The sequence below is a fragment of the Microtus oregoni genome, unplaced genomic scaffold (genome assembly GCF_018167655.1).
Source record: "Microtus oregoni isolate MIOR12 unplaced genomic scaffold, Mior012 000010F_ref0000083, whole genome shotgun sequence".
Lineage (NCBI taxonomy): Eukaryota > Metazoa > Chordata > Mammalia > Rodentia > Cricetidae > Microtus > Microtus oregoni.
In genome coordinates this window covers 35,006,328-35,027,988 of record NW_024543069.1, presented here as the reverse complement: position 1 = coordinate 35,027,988, position 21,661 = coordinate 35,006,328, and the positions used below count along the sequence as shown (strand labels likewise).

At 42.8% G+C, this 21,661-nt stretch overlaps 1 protein-coding gene across 2 annotated transcripts in view; it reads left to right on the top strand.

Moving 5' to 3' along the window:
- The window catches only part of Fat4 (FAT atypical cadherin 4), a 130,069-nt gene that overhangs the window by 65,485 nt on the left and 42,923 nt on the right, over positions 1 to 21,661 (top strand). For both annotated transcript variants that reach the window (XM_041659198.1, XM_041659197.1), the window contains exons 5-7: positions 3,962 to 4,884; positions 5,652 to 5,826; positions 20,502 to 20,682. In XM_041659198.1, the coding sequence (XP_041515132.1) occupies positions 3,962 to 4,884; positions 5,652 to 5,826; positions 20,502 to 20,682 (1,279 nt within the window). The remainder of the gene's footprint in view (positions 1 to 3,961; positions 4,885 to 5,651; positions 5,827 to 20,501; positions 20,683 to 21,661) is intronic.

The following is a 21,661-nucleotide window of genomic DNA, read 5'->3' as shown; positions in this document are numbered from 1 at the left end:
GCCACCATGACAGCCACTTTTATGTTAGTTCTGTGGATCAAACACAGAGCTTCAGGCTTGCAAGGCAAGCAGCTTACTGCCAGAGTCATACCCACAATCCTGGGGTCAGCTTTCCATGCTGAACAATTTTCTGCCTGGCGCCTATGTGGGTTATGGTCTATTGAGACCCAATATATCCTCTGGAATAAATTTGATTTACCCTCAAAACATTAAATAGAAAGAAATATGAAAACAGTGAAAAGATACTGGTGTACTTAATTTTTCAAAAGGTTTCAAAATGACTCCTACCCGTGCAGTCACAAATCATTCCCCCCCTCTTTTTTTTAAGGGTGTTTCCCCCGTTTAATTGTGCTGGTTAGAGCCCCTTTTAGCCATTGTTCAGCCTGAATGCTTTTATCGGAGTCATTTCCTGGACCTTGACTTAAAATAGAGGACAGAGTTCCTATTCCTTCTGGATTCAGAGGCTGGCGATAAGGGAGACTTTGTTTGTAAGAACCCAGCACACTCACAGGGAGCGCTTCCTGTGTGTCTGTGAGCATTCTTAGGGGGCACTCAATTGAGCAGGTTCCACTTGGCCCCTGCTCAGAAAGTTCCCGAGCGGGAACACTGCCATCTTTGACAGAAATAATTGTTCTAGGAGAAGGACTTCAGCAATTTGTGTCGCCTGTGTGCACAGTCAGCATTTAAACTTTAACCCTTTCAGTTACATAATCTCTTCAATAAGGCACAAGCCACAGTTCTATTAATATCAATGTGTCTATGACTATAGTTGGCAAGTTTTATATGGGACAGAGGTTATAGCTTAAAATATTATGACAGTATGTCAAATTACGGTTGTCTTACCCTTCTGGGGACCCACACACCTGAGGTATCATGGTCATTAGCAGGTGTTCAGAGAGTGACACAAATGTCACCTTTTCGGGATGCTTGCACCCACTTATCTTTGGTGCATGACTGAACGAGGTCCCAACTGTGTAGTCTAGTTCCCTGATGACCTTGTTCAAAGTGCTCAGTGAAGATGCATGGTAGCCCTGTTCGTACTGTGTGTCTTTGCCAAGTATCAGGCAAGCAAATATTAGCCCCTCACATATAGAAGATAAAATTTACAGATTGTGGCTGAGTGCACACATTCATAATCCAGCTAAGTTTATAGTTTCAAAATGTGTTTCATTACTTATATCTTATGTAGTTACCTAAGGATCTACAGTTCTTAGGAATAAAATACACAGCAAATGCCAATATTGTATGTCTACAATCAAATATGCACATATACTCATCCATACTAATGCATAGCTCCCCACGACACGCACACACCTTTGGCAGCTGCACGGCACTCACACCAACCAAATTCTCAAGAATGTTCTTGGAACCACATGACTTCCAGCAGGCTAAACTTAAATTCTTGGAAAAACAACCCATAACCAGTGTAGTTATCTGCTGGATTGTAAAAGCCCCCAAATACAAGTCTGGCATTTTACTCAAAACCAAGACAAAGTATGTATTTGCCTTCTCACTGGTCAGACACTTGATGCAAAGAGCAGGGGGAATGGTGAGATCTTTGCAAATTTCCTGACAGGTCCGGTGTTGAGGTGACTCTGAGACCCTCTGGGGCCATGTGCATTTCCTAATAGAGACTTGAAGGCCTAGGTTACTTGATGAATTAGACTCCTCGGAGGGAAACAGCCCTTCTTAAAGTGCAGCTTGGTGTTTTCCACTGTCCAGTTCTGATTCCAGTTCTGAGATAAGGCCTGTTCTCACCTTACACTATCCGGTGCAAGAGCAGTTACTATTGGTTTCAAAGATTATAGTAATATCTGCTTATTTTAAACTGCATTCCTTAATTTATTTGTGATTATAAATTAAATATAAATGCTTTTATTCTCAGTGATACTTAAAGGTTCACATTTACTAGCTCCCTGGTTGCTGGCTGACCCTTCCTGTCAACCCATCCCTTTATAGATGGGACCTTTCTGCTCTCTGTGAGGCTGTGAGCCTCTGACCTGCTCTGTTTCCTCTCCACAGTTTTAACACTTACTTGAATGAACACCCATTAGGAACAAGAATTCTCAGATCCTTGCTGTAAAGGCTTCTGATCCAGCTTATTTGTGGGGTTCTCATAGATCTCCACGACTTGATCTTGACTGGGAACCATTCTGTATGTCTATACAGAACTAAGTTTTTCATGGAGGTTCTTTGGTATTGTTTTGACTCCTGTGTTTTTGTGACTGTGGATCTCAAGAACAAGGATTCCATATTTGATTCTGGCTTTTGTGTTAGGAAATCCTAAAAATGTACTTATAAAAATGCACTTTATGTAAAAAGCACCCTTTACATATTCAGTCACAGATCATACCAGGTGGAACCTTCCCAAACCTGGAGAGATGTAAGACATGCTAAAGCCTTTAGCAGACCTGTCTGGTCTGCATTTCCCATCCTTCCTTTCCTGCAGGTGGGTTGATGTGTGGCATCTGAGTTTCAGTTGTTTGTATTTTGCTTATTGTTCAGGCTCCTAAGCTTATCACCTCTGCTCCATTCATCTGAAGGAGTCTGCAGCAAACCCCACAGATGAATGGCTACACAGTACAGTCTATGTCTCCAGAGACCTGTGTGTCAAAGTTCACCCGAGAAATGTTAGATCAGTACCTCAGTGCTGACTTTGCCATCTAAATAGGGTTCCTTGTTTGGCACATGTGGAAAGGATGCTAAAGAGAGACCCTCAGGTCACAGGGACAGAGTAACAGGACCACACTGGAGGAGAAAGGATTGTTTTACATCAGTAATTTGCCTGGAAAGGAACCAGAGAGCCAAAAAAAAAAATGAAAGCAAATGGATACTCAAAGGTTTGCACATCACTGAGGAGAATCTTTCACAAGAGCTAGGCAACTGCTCTAGGAGGCTCTTGGCAAAGAGTAGACATTGTTTCTGGTAGGGAGGACCCAGAGTGCTGAAGATTTGGAATTTCCCTCAGATGAGATGGGAGAGCCTAGGTGGCATTGTGAGCTAGTCGGGACAATACTGCAATTTCTGAGGCAGAAATCCCATGGCTCTCTATTTTTGATGCATATCCAGAGCCTCCCTTTCAATGAGTTATTAAAACATAATGGCTGATACGTTCTCCTCACCTCCTTCGCTACGATCATTTCAGCAACATTGTAAAATGAGTATATAGTTTTAAAATGGACAAGTGTTATATATCAAGAACAAAAATGATGGTATCTAAACATGGGCCAGCGACAGCAGGAACCTTCTGCCCAAAGTCTTTCATCTATGACTTTACTGCTAACGGTTCCTTTAAGGAATACTCTTTCAAATGTCTGAATGTACATAAACCTTGAGAGGGGTCATTTTCTTAAAGGACGTTGCTTGGCCAGATGCTTCGAAGGAATTAAAAAGTATTTATTAGTTCTGACAAGAAATGTAAAAGGAGACTTTAAGCATCCATGACTAATGTCCAACATCAGAACATTTTATTTACCCTTCTCTGAAAACCGGTGTCGCCCTCAATAAATTACCGAAGTTACGAACGTTTAGCTAATGATATAGAAAGTGGCGGTTGTAGTGCTGGGCCCCAGGGGGTTACATGATAGAAACAGAGAAATGTTTAGAAGGATATCTGCTCTCTGGAACCTTTTCCTCCTCTTCACTTTGGTAATTTAGCATTTCAACATTGCTGTAAGCAACACACCCCGTATAGATCATTTGTACACCAGGTTGTAAATGTCTTTCAGATCAAAAGCTCAAAGGAAAAGAGTCATGCATGCAGCAGTATTTGTGAAGTGTATTTAGCTATAGCTAAATCATTCACACTCACTTTGAGGGGTTCATGTGGAATCACTCAGAAAATCATTTATGGTGGTTAACGCATCAGAAATATTCTTGTACGTGTTCAGAACCTTTGGTGTGGCTTAGGCTACAACCATCACCTGTTCAATAAGCTTAACTTTGCCTCTCTCACTTCTAGGTGTCAACGCTCAGCTATCGTACAGCATCGCTTCAGGTGACAGCCTTGGGCAGTTCGCAGTGGATAAGCATGGAGTCCTCAAAACCCTCAAGGCTTTGGACCGGGAAAGCCAGTCCTTCTACAATCTGGTCATTCAGGTCCATGACTCGCCCCAGCCTCCTGCCTCCAGGTTCACAAGCACAGCCCAAGTCTCCATCATCTTGTTGGATGTCAATGATAACCCACCCATGTTTCTTTCCCCCAAGTTGATGTACGTTCCAGAAAACACCCCTATTGATACTGTTGTCTTCAAGGCTCAAGCGACAGATCCAGACAGTGGCCCCAACAGCTACATTGAGTACACTCTTCTGAATCCTTTGGGTAACAAGTTCAGCATCGGGACCATCGATGGTGAGGTCCGTCTCACTGGAGAGCTGGACAGAGAGGAAGTTTCCAATTACAGCCTGTCGGTGGTAGCCACAGACAAAGGGCAGCCATCCCTGTCCTCCTCTACAGAAGTTGTGGTTATGGTCCTGGACATCAACGATAACAACCCAGTTTTTGCTCAGTCTGTGTACAGGGTTCAGATTAAGGAGGACACCCTCACTGGCACAGACATAACCCAGGTATCTGCAGCAGACGGTGACGAAGGCACCAACGGGCAGGTGCGCTACAGCATCGTGGCTGGAAACACACATCAGGAGTTCAGGATCGACTCAGTGACTGGGGCCATCACCGTGGCTAAGTCTTTGGACAGAGAGACGACCCCTGCTTACACTTTAACCGTTCAGGCTACGGATCGGGGCAGTAGCCCCAGAACAGATGCTTGCACGGTCTCCATCACTCTACTTGACATGAATGATTTCATCCCTGTATTTGAGCTGTCTCCGTATTCCGTGAATGTCCCTGAGAATTTAAGGACCCTGCCCAGAACCATTCTCCAGGTCAGCATGTTTAAACACAACTTATATTGTCATTTGACAGCAAAGCAATAGGCTTTCTCCTTAGACTGTGTTCAGGACCTCCTCCATCCTTCACTGTCAGGGGGAGATAGACACAGAGGATCTTCAAAATCGATGCTTATGAACATTGTACCTGAGATTTCGTAATTTCCTTTTTGTATACTCATTTTACCCCCATATGTTCATTTGAGGAGCATTTTTAAATTGTGTTTTACTATGAGAATAATATTCACACCTAAGATGATGTCGAAATTTGGAAAAGTTAGTTCAAAACATTGTTTTATCTTCCTTCTTTACAAGAAAAATCGTAATGTACAATTCATGGGAAACATTCCTCAAATCCTACTCATTGACTATGAATATATATATATAGTACATACTATAATTTACAACTTTAAAAAATCTTTAAACTTTATTTTACATGTATGAATGGTTAACACTCGCACATGTATGCACATGTTGTATGTGTGCCACATGTATGCTTAGTGCTCAAGCAGGTCAGAAGAGAGCATTGGATCCCTTAAAATTAGAGTTACTGATCACTGTGAGAAGCCGTGTGGGTGCTGGGAACAGAACCTGGGCCCTTTGTAAGAGCAGCAAATGCTCCTGACCACTGAGCCGGCTCTCCAGTCCTCTATTTTGGAAGCAGGGCCTTGCAGCACTGTTATCCTCTGAGTTATCCTGCAGTGGTTCATTTGTTTCACATGATAGGTGATTCATGGCAGCTATGTGGCTCCTCTCCCCCGTAGGTGGTTGCAAGAGATGATGATCAAGGACCGAATAGCCAGCTCTCCTATGTTCTGCTTGGCGGAAATGAAGACAACGCGTTTGCCCTCACGGCCAGTGGAGAGCTTCTGGTGACCCAGAGTCTGGACCGGGAAGCAAGGGATCACTTCGTCCTGGTTGTCACAGCTACTGATTCAGGTGTGTACTGACTAGTTTGCTCGGTTGTGAGTCCGAGCCTCAGGAGCAAATGGATTTAGCTTTATTTGTAACCGAATCCCATTTATTGAAATTTCCTAATGCTTGCAATAGTTCCTAAATACACTGACTATAGCTAATGAGATTTCAGTGTGGAATGGTGGGAGAATCTCCACATCACCAGAGAGGGCGGCTTCTGTGCAGGAAACGTTCCTCGCTGTGACAGCTACCTGAGCCCCTATGAGTGTGACCTTCTACTCCCACACACTGAGTGTGGAGGAATTCGAAGTACTTCAGCTTTGAAAGCATCTAGATAGTCCTAGAAGATTCTGGAGATGAAAAAGTGTCCCAATTTCTAGTTCACTCAGCCTGTGGTTTCTCAGTATTATCACCCCCAGGTGTGTTTGCTGAGTCCTGGCGTGTCCAGGAGCCTCTGCCCTGATAAACTTCCATAGAATAAACCTAATAAAAACTATCTAGCCTTCAGTTTTGGGAAATGGCAGTGACATAAATTGTTTGTCATGTAGCAACAGAACACCTGAGTTTTACAAGCAATGTTATTCTCTACACTGCTTTGTTTTGCTTGATAGTCTGTTTTTGTGAGCATACAGAACACTTCAAGCTAAAATGGAAGCAACTAAATATCCCTAGAGAATCTGAATGCCTTGATTGATGGAGTTAGAGTTGCTTAAATATTTGTTGACTAAAAGTTTGAGTTTTCCAAAGATAGTGAATAAATTATAAGATGACTTGTATAAAATTATTTCCTGAGAATGAATGCCTTATATCCAATGTTTTAATTATGTTGATGCATTTAAGGAAAATATTTGTTGAAATGCTCAAGGTGGATTTGCTATGACCTCCAATAACTGAAATGATACATGTATATAACCACAAGTGCCTATATTAGCATATGAAGATATGTATATGCTTTTCATGTGCTATAGATATAAGAGTGTCACTATGGAATATTGAAAGACTCAAATGGGCTCCTTTTACTGTAAAATTTTTATATTAATATGTTATGCCGAAATTCCTGTTGAATATGATCAGTTGCATGCAGTCAGTGTACTGTTTCATGGACCCACTCAAAAACCAATGGAGGATTTGGGAATTACACTTAGTGACATATTCCAAGGACAATGTCACTCATTTTTAAGTGAGTGCTACCCTCCTCTTCCTACTCCTGCCTTCTCTCTCTCTCTCTCTCTCTCTCTCTCTCTCTCTCTTTCTCTTTCTCTCCCTCCCCCTCTCCTCCCTGGTATTATCCCTTCTGTTTTTAGTGTGTATGAATTACCTTGTTACATTATATCAAAGCTTCGAAATCCCAGGGAATGAGGAACAGAAAACAGTGTGTCAGCCACATGCAACTTTAATCCAAGTTAATCTGAGACCTGTTTGTGACATCCATGTTCTGCATCCTTCACAGTCCTTGGGCTCTTGGTGTGAGCATCCTCCCATAAATCCAATGGAAATTGGCTGTACCAATCAGCCCTGGAGAAGAGAGACTGAGCTCAGTGGAAACTAGTCGGGAGTTGGGTTTTAGAACCAAGGTTTCATTGCTAAACTATTCCAGTCTCAGCTGTCTTCTCTTGTTGAAGCCGGAAGCATGTGGTCAACCCCAGACACTCCCTAGCACACACACATACTGTTTGTGGAAAGGAAGTGTCAGGAGCAGAAACTGCATGGAGGAACCTCGCCCCTCAAGGCATCTGCCTCCATGACACTTGCTGTACTGGGATGGTGGTGGACATTCTGGTGTGTGGGAGGGAAATCGGGTTCAGAAGTGCACTTTGGGGTGATCTGTGATAGGCAATGCACAGCACACAGAGGATCCTAGGCAGGTGGTCCTGGACAGTATAAGAAAACAGAATGAGCAAGCTCTGAGGAGCAAGTCACGAAGCAGCGTTCCTCTGTGGCCTCTGCTTCAGTTCCTGCCTCCAGGTTCCTGTGTTGAGTTTCTGCTCTAACTCCCCCCAGTCACAGACTGTTATCTGACAGCAGAAGCTGAACAAAACCCTTTCCTCCTCTAAGTTGCTTCTGGCCATGTTGTTTATCTGGACAACACAAAGCAAACATAAAGAGTTCACTAGAATATTTCCAAGCCATTGACAGTCACAGCCTTGATGACCACACCCTGTGCCCAAATAATTTCTACATATACTTATTTATTTAATTTTACATTTTTGAGAATTTAATACTTGAGTATTGTGTTTAGCCCAACCTCTCCCTTTCTAACTCCTGTGCCCCCCCGACTCATTCTCAAGTATACAACCTTTCTTTCAGTATTATCACCACCACACAGATGTTTGAATATAAGCCACTGAATCCATTTAGCATTGCTCATATGTGTAAGTGGTTAGGGCTGACCACTCTTGTATTGGATAAGCTATCAGGGACTGATCCTTGCAGAAGGCTGAGTCTCCCTCTCTCAGTAGCGGTTCATTGTTTGTAGCTCTTCATCTAAGGGAGGCGCCCTGTGAGATATCCCCCATCCATGTTGCACAATTAACTGGTAGTAGTGGAAAGGTCTTTTTTAAATAATTAAAGGAAATTATACCACTTAGGATGATAATAAGAGTCATGGACTAACAAAACCCCAGTGGGAGGCATGGGAATGCTCATTTAGAGTTGTTGGTAAGGAAAATCCTAGGGACACCCAAAACAATACAAGCTTTTGTTATTGCCTCGGGGTTGAAGGCAACACCCCCTACACATTCGGCAGGATGAGTAACCCGACTTTCAAGGAAGTATAAAAAAATGGTGGTATCAGGTCTCATAAACCACAGCTCACTCCTGTGTTCTAGGTTGAGATCTCTGTCAAGGGACTGAAATGCACGCTGGTTGCTATGATTTAACAGTCAGAGCAATAGGTGACATAAAAACATTCAGAAAGAGACGAAGGAGTGAGATCTCAGATGACATGTTGTCAAATTTGGTGTGTTCGAAGAATCGAGGAAAAAAGTCAGAATGCTCGTCAGAGAAAAAGCCCAACAGTTTCATTCCGTATCTTGCAAATCGCCTGCTTTTCTCTCTTGAAACTCTAACTTGTTGACAGCCTAGAGCTGCCCAGCTGTGGCCATATGCTAGGAATTGACGCCATAGTGTATAGCTAGGCAGGACTCTAAATTCCCAACTTTGTCTTCCATTTTCTGACCCAATGTCCGCAAGGCGGTGCATGGTAAAGCTCTCTGTCCCATGTTCCTGGGAAGCACCGCTCGGCCAAAAGCTCTCTGTCCCATGTTCCTGGGAAGCACCGCTCGGCCTTTCAACTTGGGAGAGAGCAAATTTGCCCCACTGAAAAGCCGCAGCAGAACAGGCTGAATAAAAATTCCAGCTCAGCCTTCTTATACCATTAAAATGCTGAACGTGCTGCAGCTGAATTATACAGGATGTTCGGCTTGTCTTCAGCCACAGATTGGGCATTTTGCCTGCTTTATATGTGTTGATTGTTGGCATTTGTGCTATGTGTTGCTTTCTTTGATGTCTTCTTGAGTATGTGGTATAGCAGAGGAGAGGCCTTCCAATGAAATGGGAGGAATGAAAGCCATCCTGGCTCTCCTGGCTGAGGAGATCATGTTGGCATGGCTAATGTCCTTCACAGGGTTACGTGCCCTGTTTCTAAGTAACCTCCCTTGCAAGGGTTTGCCAGCCATGTTCTCACAGTACAGTACTAAGACATCTAAGGTATAATAAATAGCATGAACAGAGAAGCCAGCACAGTATACTTAAAAGTTTAGTATGGAATGCTAATTTATAAAATGAAAAGCCAGCCTTGGAGTTAAATACACAGACCCTAGGATTAGAGACTTCTTCCATATTCTAGTTCCAATGCTTTGGACACATTGCCTGTAACTTATTTGCAATATTAATCCTGGCATATAATTTCTATTGCACAAACAGGTAAGAGACTGGGTTATTAGCTATTGGTATCAGGCCTCATACTTGATAGATGTTTCTCAAGCTTAGTAGACACACAGTAAATGTGACTCCTCCCCACCCCTCTTTGTTACACAGGTAGTGAAGGAAAATTTTTACCATTCTTCATCCAGCTTCCTCTGTTGACTAAGTTCATTAACAAGTGGGCTCAGATTCAACAAAGTCCAAAACCGCCATGATTGTCTTCTCCACCGTGACTCCCCAGCCCATGTGAAGGCAGGGATGACAGCCCCCTCTATGGCTACCTTTTCTCCTGCATGCTGTGTTATTCTAAAGGCAGCAGATGAGCCTTTGAGATCATAAATTGGATCACTAAACCTCACTGTTGTTGTAAAAATTCTCCAGTGGTTTCCAAAACTCCTCTGGAGCTTTAGAGCACAACAAACTCCACAGGCTCTTTCTGCCTGCGTGATCTCCCCCAAACACTTCCTGTCACTTTCACCCCAAGTAATCATGGCACAGGGGCACCAGCTTCCACTGTTTCCTCCCACCCTTTCATTCCTTGCAATAATGTTATTAGTTTCGGTTTTTAGAGTCTCACACAGCCTAGACAGGCCTGGAACTCGCTAAATACCCATGGTGACTTTCACCTTCTGAGTCCTAGTTCTGGAATTACAGACTTATAGCATAAGGCTTAGTTTATGAGGTGCTGGAGACTGAAGCCATAGCTTAGTGCATTCCAGGTCATTATCTTGCACTTAGCTGCATCCCAGCCCCAGCTTGCTAGTTTGAAGCCAGACAACATGTACTCAGAGCTCAGAACCTGGCCGCTGCATAGGATTTGAGTTCTTTGCATCTCATCACTAGAGTGACTGCCCGCTGCTGATGCCAGGCTCGCTAGGGAGCCCACAGCCTTTTTCCTTCTCTGGGCCTTTGCACTTGGGCTCTGTATGAATTGGGCACTCATCCGTGCTGAGTTTCCTTTTGATTACTTTCTGTTGTGTTGATGCAGTGCTTCTCAGCCTTCCTAATGCTGCAGTCCTTAATACAGTTCCTCATGTTGCCATGACCCCACAGCCATATACTTTTATTGTTGCTACTTCAAAACTGTCAGTTTGCTCCTGTTATAATCCTAATGTGTATGTCTATGCCTCCTGATGGTCTTCGGGGGTCATGACCCACAGGCTTACAACTGATGTTAGGGGAACATTTATTTCCTGGTTATTCTGTTCCCTGATTTAGGTAAAATGTCAGCTATTCAGATGGGACCTCCCTGGCGCTAAACTTACATTTCTCTTCCCCATCAGCCAGGGTCTTGTTCTTCCTACACTTAACAGTTTCTTTTTAATACTGGTTGCTGTCTAGAATCATATGTTTATATGGGACATAACGTACCTGAGTGTTTGGCTTGTATTTTTCTTCAATCATTTCACCCTTCCGAGAGAGAGTCGGGTTCCTCTGTCTGCTCAAACAGAATCCCCAGAAACAAAATGGGCGCCTTATTAGATGAGTGGAAATGCCCAAATTCCTTATCAATTACACATTAGCCTGCTATGTGAGAGTTGGTTAGGGATTCTAGCTGGATTAAGCAGCTACAGGTGTAACCTTGGCCCAAGAAAGGTCTCACACTCCTGCAGAAGAGTGTCCTCGTCCACTCAGTGCAGAGATGCTGGAAGGACACACATGGAACAGTGAGGGAAGACAGGGACACCATTCAGTCAGCCATCAGTGGAGTAACAGAGGCTTCAGTCAGACCACGTCACATCTGCCATCCTGCCGTTCATGTTTGTTTATCGTACGTGTATTTAAAGTCCCATTACATTTTGATCAGTATTTGTGAAAAAACCTCCTGTAAGGAAAAGTGCAGAGTTTAGTAACCCATGGCTGGGCTTCCAGGGTGGTTTGCTTGGTCTTGGTTATTTAAATTCATCTCTGTCTGGAAATGCAGTAGGTGTGCCTAAGGCTCAGGCTGCCCTGTGTGAGATGATGACAGGGTACTAAGGATCCACAGAGGAAACTGATGGTTTTAAGTGCTTAAAATCCTCCTTGAGTCAAGTATGAGTAGAGGGGCAGGGTCAATGCTTCTCCCACCAAAGGGAGGCTGTTCCCATTATTTTGATTCACCACCTCCCAAATTTCTTTATATAAACATATTTAATATGCTGAGATAGTGTACATTCTGAACCCCACTCAGGCAGTAGTTAATGATCGTGTCCATTTTGAAGATACAATCCTCTGGATGTGAACATGGATGGAGAGGTAAAGAAAGTTAAGAAACCAGATAAACAAAACATGGCTCATACATAGACCATTGGTCTGAGCAAATGTTAAATGTGAAGAGTAAAGATTTTAGTGCAGATAATGCTCTTGGTTTCCCTCTGGGACTTGAGATAAGATTCTGTTGCTGAAGTCACCATGTATGCAGGTCATAGAGCACAGGGAAGTCAATCTGGTCCTCATTGAGGAGCATCATTCCTACTGGCTAGCTTTGTAGAACGGGAAGGAGGAAAACAATAATCCCCAATGTCACCCAGCTATGAACCTTGTGAGTTACAATAATGATTGGATGGACAAGTCACAACCTATGGAACATAGTGGCATGAATGTTATGAGAGTCACCATCATTTCAGATTGGATTTAGATTGAAATTGAGACAGAACCCATACCTGGCATTGTTACTTTGACCAGGAGTCTGTGACTAGACAGATTATAAGCCCTAGAAGGGAACCTACCTTCTACAATTCTGCTAGATGGACAGAGTCTTAAAATAACTCCTGACTTCCTGCTAGACCCACAAATCAGTGAGATGCTCAAACCTCACCAGAGAAGCTTTACTTAGCAGTTAGCACAGATACCCTTAACTGGTCGGTGTGCAGAGAATAAGAGACTGCAGTGCTCGACCCTAAATGGGACATCTCTATCACAGCCTTTCTCTCTAGGCTCAGGGGTTTTCATAGCAGACGGCAAAAACAGAAGTGTTAGAGGTGGTGGATGACCTCAAGGAAGCTGTGTTGTTCTCTGGACCTTATTGGGCAGCTGCACATCAACCGTGACAGCTTGCACAAGGCCGGTGCAAGCTTGATCCTGGCAAAATCCCAGTTTAGAAGTGGGATCTGGGCATGAAAGGCGCTAGAAGCTGTTGACAATTGATGGCTGTTGTTAGGTTTCTTTGATGTGTGATAGTTTGTCACACTCCATGGCAGGCCTCACACTTAGGAGCCGTTGGGCGCCATAAATTGGACTGTATCGATAAAACAAACAAAGGAACCACTGAGCCAACACCAAAGCCAAAAGCAAAGTTGGGTGGGAAAGGGGGTGGGGTGGATGTGGAAGGATTTGAGGGAGAGGAGTAGATATCATTGAAATACATTGCAGGAAATCCTTAGATAGTCAATAAAATATTATTTTAAAAATTATGAAACAAATATTTTAGTACAGAGTATCCAGAATTATTTTTAGACATATTTTATTTGTGATATAATGAGAAACCCAGTTTAAGAAGTCAAGTAGATGCTGGATATAAACACTTATTTCACAGAGAAGGTATTCCGGTGGGTACTCCTTAGGGAATGATGACACTCTGTAGGTGTGAACCCTGTGTACACTCAGGTGCACTCTCTGGTGCTCCTAAGAAGAAGACATAGTCCACCATCTCATACACTCACACAATAGCTAGTTAGGTACATATAATTTTAAAACTTGATGGTTTCGAAATGAAAGCCCAAACCCCCGGCTGATTATTAGAGCCACGTCCTTTGTTGGGGTCTGTCCTAGCTGCACACTTTGGGCACTTCTAATGACATCAAGGAAAAGTTCCTCCCTGAGATGAACTGTTTCCACCTTTGCCCACCACATTCTCTTCTACGGAGTATTTATGAGTTTCTTCTTTGGGGACTGACATTTTTATTTAATAAAAACACTGACTCAGGGATTAAAAAGTATTTATGACTCTACATCATTAAAAGCGCTCTTGTGGGAGTCTATTTGTAAATTAGAGTCTCCAATTTACCACCCCCATCAGCTCAGGAAATATTCGTTCAAGGTTTCCATACAGTACCTAGTATGTTCATATTATACTAACATGACATGGCGTGTGTGATGTGCTTTGCACATATGTGTAGACAGTTAAGTTGTGGCTTTGCATTTAATAAGGGGATGACGTTTATCTGAACATAAATAAAATGCCTCATCCAAACAGGGAGACTAAGACAGCACAATAGTTCGACTGTAGCTTTGGCCAGAAAGTTCCACTTCAGAGTGTCTGTGACTGGGATAATTAATAGGTCTGTGGGGACAAGTGCAGTTATCAGCGTTTCTAATTAAGGACATTCATCATCTGGCTGAAGGATGGAACGGGCTGCATTCTGAGACGGTGGGGACTGTGTTTTAATGGAGGACAACATGAGTTTGCAAAACTTCATGTGAACAACTCAAAGAATCAAACGCCTCATGCCACCGTCCTGGTGAGGACATGGTGACATTTCCATTTAACCATGTTCATCACATTGCTTAGTGGAAGCGCAAGGTCATTGGCTCACAAATGGATCTGCGGTAACAAAGGCTAGGTGGTTTGTACAACCTTACCCATCCGAGGAGGGTTTTACTATTTCAGAAAGGCTGTGTTCTGTTGACACAACTCTCCCTGGTGGAGTTTCCTTTACTTATCAGAAATCAATTTCATAAAGCTTCCTTGTACATTTGAGTCTGAGGTCACTTTATGTCCAAATAATATTTTTTATTTCTAAAAAACAAGTTTGGATTTAGCCAGGAGTTTAATAACTAATATTTTAATTAATAAATTGAAATGTTTATTTAAAAATTCATTTCCTCTCATTTCTAATGAGGACTTGTATCATGTCTATTAGTAACATAAATGTAACAATTAATATATTTAATTTTTTATTTATATCACCTAGTCTTTAATATTAAAAATTCTTTCTGTAGAGAATTTTATTTGCTGGAGATTTAAAACTGACCAAAATTTAACTTTAAAAACATTACTGAGTCAGACCTAGGATTTCCATTTGATGCCATAAGATTAAAACTTAGTAAAGCATCCTGCATTTCACTCTTCTCTGAGCTTTGAAGGTGGGGACACAAGGCTCTGAGAAGAGGAAAGGCTGTTGCCAATGTCAAACAAAACTCACAGGTAAGCACACAGCAGATCGTGGCTTGACTTATGGACTCGGTGAGTCTGTACCTTGGTGTTTCCATTGAGTGGTAGAGCAGGTGGAAATCAGTTTGAACTGATGCTGTTTAATTTTATAAATTTTTATATTTCCTGTAAAACGCACATGCAGTAAGATTTTGACTACTTTGACTGCACAGGCTACTGATGCATGTGTAGCCATTTGCAAAACATTGCTATTTCTTTCTGTTTTCTTTGTCTCTGTAGAATGCAGCTTGCACTGACAATTCTAAAACATGAACACATGTCAAGTGATAGCCACCTGTATATATTTGGTTTGCTAATACAGGCTCACAGAATGAGTAACTGGTCATAACACAGTGTTTTACGAAACTAAAATAATGCAAAGTTGTTGGTCATATTTAAAGCGGCTCGTGAATTCCATTTGCTATGCTTTCTGGATCCAAGTGTAAACATAACCTGCAAACCTTTGGTGGCAACATGACATGATGAACTTCAGGCCATTTTCGGGGGTGATTTGATAACTGTGAGACAAATAAGCCAGGCTCCAGGGACAGATGCAACATCTAGACTTTATGGCATCCAACACACGTGTCATCTCAGGACTCAGCTCACGGAGCTCAGCACGTTGCGTGATGGCTGTCAGGAAGGAGAGCAGCTTCGCTGAGAAGTAACAGGACAGAGCAAAATTCTATTTCTGCCCCGGCCTTTCCCACTGGGGAAGAATGTGTGTGACGGCGAGGGGCTTTCTCAAAAGTTCAGTTTGTGTGCAGTGTAGACGCCAGGGATACAGTCTCATGTATTATACTTATGTATGTTTTCTCGAAGGACCCTCGTGTGAACCATTGTCTTTTGAAAACTGTCCTTTAAACTCACTTAAACTTGATTTCGATGTGCCTGAGCTTCCGGTGCCTCCAGTCATAATGACGGCACAAATTTAGTACATTCCCAAATTCAAGAACAGAAAATGTGAACCAGAGGCCAGGTGCGGTGAGCTTTGGCTATGTGTTGTCAAAATCTAGGAAGTCTCTTGTAAGTGTATGCACAAGTATAAGTTTATGTGCATATACATATATAGATAAACACATGCATATTTTTATATAATACATATAATTTTACAAGCTGAACTCTGAAATTCCTTTATCTTCTGATTACTGATTGCAACTGGACTTTTGGATTATAATTGGTGTTCTAACTTCTAATTCAAGTGTCCTAGCTCTCATAATTACTGGTTCCTGAGACCTTGCCTTCTGTTTGGTTTGTAGACTGGGTCCCTTTCATTGGGTCATACTCCGCTGGGTGTTGTCTCTCTATCCGCCTCTTTCCTGATTGTGGCTGGTTCTGATAAATGAGTCCAGATGAGACGGGAGCATCTGGCTTTGTTACAGCACCATTATCAGGTTCTTGAGGCTACACTTTTCCTGGAATGCTGACTCCATTAGGCCTGCTTGTGCAGTTGGAAATCTCTCAGCCTTTGACCTTTGTCCCCATCCTTGCGCTCTGACTCCGGCCTTAGGCTGTAGTCCACCGTACTGTTCAGCTCACTGAGCCTCCATCTGCAAGGTCAGTCTGCAGCATTGACATCCACTTGTAAAATGAAAGAAATTAAACAGGTGGAACATGGGCTTCTGTCATTGTGGATTTTTATAAAGACGAGGAAATGTTTCTTTTTCCCCCACTCAGCTTCCAAGTTGTGGGAACGCTGCTGAGGGTGACAGTGGAGGGTAAATACGAGCAGTAGGCGTGCCATAGTTTGACCTCAGGCTGATGTCAGGGGGAAAAGATTGTTGAAAGAATCCATAACTCCCTTTTGTTGTCTGTAGGCTGAATTTTTGTTCTTTTAAAAAAGTCTAATTCTCTGCAATTCAGAGAATCAGTAAAATTAAAAACAGCACCTGATTCATGTAATATGTATTTAAATGAGACTTGCCCACATCAAATAATCATAGATTTGATATTACAATTTCAATAATAATATTGGGGCCGGAGAGTTGGGCTAGCATGTAAGAATTAGGAACTGTAGTATTGGGGTGGAGGGTGGCTCAGTGGTATACTGCTCTTCCGGGGGGCCTGATTTGCATTCCCAGCACCCAAGTCAGGAGGCTCATGATACTTGCAACTTTGGCTCAGGAGAATCTGATGCCCTCTTTATCCTCTGTGCATGCACAAACACACACATACACACATTTCACAAAGGTAATATACACACAGGCATAGTGGCAGATACACACACACACACATCATAAACATGCAGGCACATAGTCATACACTTTACACATATACATGCACATAGATACTTCACAAGACAGTCACTACACACACACACACACACACACACTCCACAAAGGTAATATACACACAGGCATACCGGCACATTGATACACACATACATCATAAACATGCAGGCACATAGTCATACACATCACACTTATACACACAGATAGTGCATAAGACAGTCACCACACACACACACACACACACATCATAAACATGCAGGCACATAGTCATACACATATACACACAGATAGTGCATAAGACAGTCACCACACACACACACAAATTTAAAAACCTTAAACAATCCCTGCCTTTTTCTCGTCTGTTACTGAGTGAACAAAGGTTGAGAGGGTGGAAATACACACATGGTTATATAGTGGTTTTTATCACTCCGAGAAGAGCCCTTGGCTTGGTACAGGGCTCCACATAGCTTTGGAATCATCTGTGGGACCACTTCTCAAGCCAGGCGTATCATCATCGACTCTGCTTGATGTCTCTTTGAAAACCGTCTGGTAAAAGAAGAGAGTTTGGGTTATGAGGACAGCGGCACTGAATGTGCAGAGTTTCCCTTCTTTCTGTTCTTGACTAACTCAGAAGGCAGCAGCAGCTGTAGACAATGGAAGACCCTGCTTGCACTGGGTGCCAACTGTGAGTCACCACTGTGGTAGGTTTCCATGCTGTGAACCGTCAGGATCTTGATAGGCTTAAAGATGTAGTGGTCATGTATACATTCTCCAGGTCATTTCTCAGAGACACCGTGACCTTTGCACAGACACAGGGCACATACATACAGGTGAGCCAACACTCATGAGCATAAAATAAAAGTAAGTCTGACGGTTAAGAACAATGAGTAACAAGGAATACATTTAATTGTTTACTGCCCTTTTAGAGTACGTTCTATTTTTATTCTCCACTTAGCCAACAGAGTAAACGAGTAGTAAAAGATGTGCCTTCCTGCCTAGCCCCATCTGCTGCTGCGGGGACCCTGATCGAATTTTTTGTTCACACAGAAGCATGGATACATTCTAGCTGACTACTTTCTAATGAAGTCAAACAGAGAACTGTGGACATGAGTGAGACTTCCGTGTCATTAAACTGAATACAATTAAGTACCCAAGAAATGCAGTCCAGACATTGGTCACAAACAGTGCTCCTCAAAATATTCTAGCTTTAATACCTTACTTGTGAGAGTTTTCCACGTGTCAACACAGTTGAGTCAACACGCCCCATGAGCTGGAGCTGCCTTCTCACCTCCTGAGTTTGTTCCCTGAGCTTGGGGAGAGCACGGACAGTTCTCACAGATTATCAGGTCATGTAGCCCTTCCAGCTGCTGGCTCCACCTTTGGCTGAGTTCTGGGCAGACTTCCTGTCAGGGACACAGACCCATGTTTCCCAGCTTGACTCCGCTCCCCTCTAGGACCTAAGACTTTAGCTTTGCAAAGTCCCTTGAGCTTTTCAACCTCTGTTTTGCTCACATGTAAAAGGGAGTTGCTAGTCATATCCTTTCATAGGATCAGGGGTAATCACAATGTCAGCTTTAGATACACCTGCATACACACTGAAGGACCCAATAGAAGCGTTCTATATCAGATATCATTGTGATTGTGTTCATGAGAGTTTAATGCCATGCTTAGAGATGTTTCCTCAGGTGCCTTCACAACTACTTGGATTCTTTTATTCTTTTTTGTTTTTTTGAAACAGGGTTTCTCTGTAGCTTTGGAGCCTGTCCTGGAACTAGCTCTTGCAGACCAGGCTGGCCTTGAACTCACAGAGATCCGCCAGTCTCTGCCTCCTGAGTGCTGGGATTAAAGGCATGTGCCACCACCACTTGGCCACAACTACTTTTGTGTGGGGGACTTGCATAACACAACGTTTCTTCTCCCATTTACACTGAGCAACTCTTCATAATACAGGGCATAGTTTTAGAGATGGCACCGGATCATAGGTAGAATATAATGGGGGCTCATTTTCTGCTCTGGTCTCTGACAGGTAGTATTTCTGTAATCACGAATTTTAACACACGTTAATATAAATGAAGTGCCCAGTGTAATATAAAATATTTTATCTAGAAGGACATAAGCACATGTGTTCAGTTTATCACGTCAGTTCTCCACATGCAGCCCAAACTCAGTGGGATGAGTGTGTGGGCGGAGCCCTGCTTCCCTCCACTGTCCACCCTGTCTGCCTGTGACATGCAGTTTAGCTTCCTGTAGAGGACACGTATATCAGCTCACCGGAATCGTCGTGTGATTCTGTCGTCTGCTTAATGTGGTTCCTCCATGCCTGACCTGTTTGGTCCTGAGTCTTGTGCAGCCACAAACTTCCATCTGAAAGACATTTAAATTGTGTCAAAATAAAAATAAGTATCAGCAAATCACAAGATGACTGGAGGAAAATAACACAGGAAGACAGCGAACCTCAGCATTACTCTGTGGCAATAAAGTTACTCCATGAAGCTTAGACCAGCAACCAGAAGTGTGGCTTTCGTCTCTGAACATGGCGGGGTAAAGATGAAGACCATGTGAGCGTCCTCCAGAGGAACACGCTCTAGAAGCGACAAGTAATTTCACAAAGAGAAAAGGAGAGAGTCTGGCTTTGGCTGTGAATGGCATCTCCTTTGGTTTTATTTGGAAGAGTTTACATTTGAAAAATGGTTTTGAAAGCGCAACAAAAGGAGATGGCTTTCTTGTCAGTTATGAGGGCAAACCCTCAGCATCCTAACATTCACCTTAAGATGAGTCTGCCGAATTTGAGCAGCACAGACTCGGCACTTGGAGCTTTGATTTAGGGTTCAATTTTGACTCTATGATGACAACAGCTGAAGCAAAATGAAAATGACTTATCTCAAGCTTATATTAAATAGAAAGGATATATAAAATAAATTATGAATATCATGCTGGAATACAGTCAGAAGATTTTCTCCTTTTTTAAATCAGTATTGATTATACAGTATTATACTTAATACTTGAAGAGTCCTGTTGGGTGTTCCGGTAGTAGTGGTGATGGTCAGAGTCATGTAGTTTGTGGACCTACACAATCAGCCGCCAACTCTTCCGTTACCGCAGGCTGTTCCAAGTCTGGTTTGCACTATTTTAATGTAATCTCAGATGCCTTATGGGCAGTGTCTCTTCTAGGGTGTTCCCTGCATTGATGTGTTTGTACTTCAGAAATGGAACGGGAGCATGCCAGTGTGTTCTTGTGGAGTCAGGAGGAGACAGTTCAGACCTTAGGTCAAATCACATGTCTTTCATGTTTACAAATTTTGCTTCCATGTTTTATAATTTATCTCCCACAAGTCTGTCTACAGCTAGGAATGGTTAAATGTATGGATGTGGCCAACTGCAAACACTAAGACTTTGTTTTTGCTTCTTCCCAGGATCCCCAGCCTTGACGGGAACAGGGACAATCAATGTTCTCGTAGATGATATCAATGACAATGTCCCCACCTTTGCCAGTAACATGCACTTCACTGTGATTCCTGAGGATGCCCCGACAGGGACAGATGTCCTGCTGGTGAATGCCTCGGATGCAGATGCTGCGGCCAATGCCGTCATCAGGTATGCGCTTAGAACTGTGTCAACTAGTTTTTCACCAGATCTGGTCTTCAAACTAACACAAAATGATATCTAATTTCATAAGGAATTCCATATTAACACCCAATACTCTTTCTGTGGCCCATTGCCAAGCCACTATCCTGAAACTGAGAATTAAGCAGGAATGTGATTGCTTCCTCTAAAGCTGTGCATATTAATCTCTGGTTTATCATTTGCCATGCCCAGTGATGATACAACTGTCGGTCCTTCTGCTGTTTGTTGCTGACTCCCTGTCTCATGTTCTGTGTTTAGCGTGGTGGTGGGAGGTTCTGCAGCATGCAGCTGCCTGGGGATACCCAGTGATGTTAAGTTGGCATGAATGTGGCATCACATGCAGGGACTTGATGACAAACGGAGCCAGTTACAGTTAGGCTCAGTTCTTCCCTTTCTCCTCCCACAGACCCATGGCTAGTCACCGTGCTCCTTAACAGAATAGCTGACTTTTGATATGGCGACTCTGAGTTTCAAGACCTTCAGATGAGATGTACTGACTGTAGTTAAGATCAGGCCTAGAAGTGTCACATATCACTTCCAGAATGTTCTATAATCAAAGCAGCTTCACTAGTAGGATGTATCCCAGGCCTAAAGGGATGAACTTTGAAGCCTTGGGCCATTGGTAATCAAGCAGTATCCCCTGCATTAATATTCATATTTTCTTCATTTAAAAGTTTCTTTATATAAATCCTGGCAACAACCAGGACAGCAGCATGGACTCTTGTTCAAGGAGATAAAGCGGTGGTGATGTGTAGCGTTTGGCTAGCATAGCCCTCTTCTCTTTCTCCCAGCCTGCTCTAAATGGATAAGGACACAATTTCCCTATTTCCAGAGCTAACCCTTGAAGACAAATTTTTGTAATTCTGTGTGGTTAGGTAGATAAATACACAGTGGGTCAGAAGACAGAATCCGGGGATCAGTTGTTATAAAAGGATCACATACGTATTAA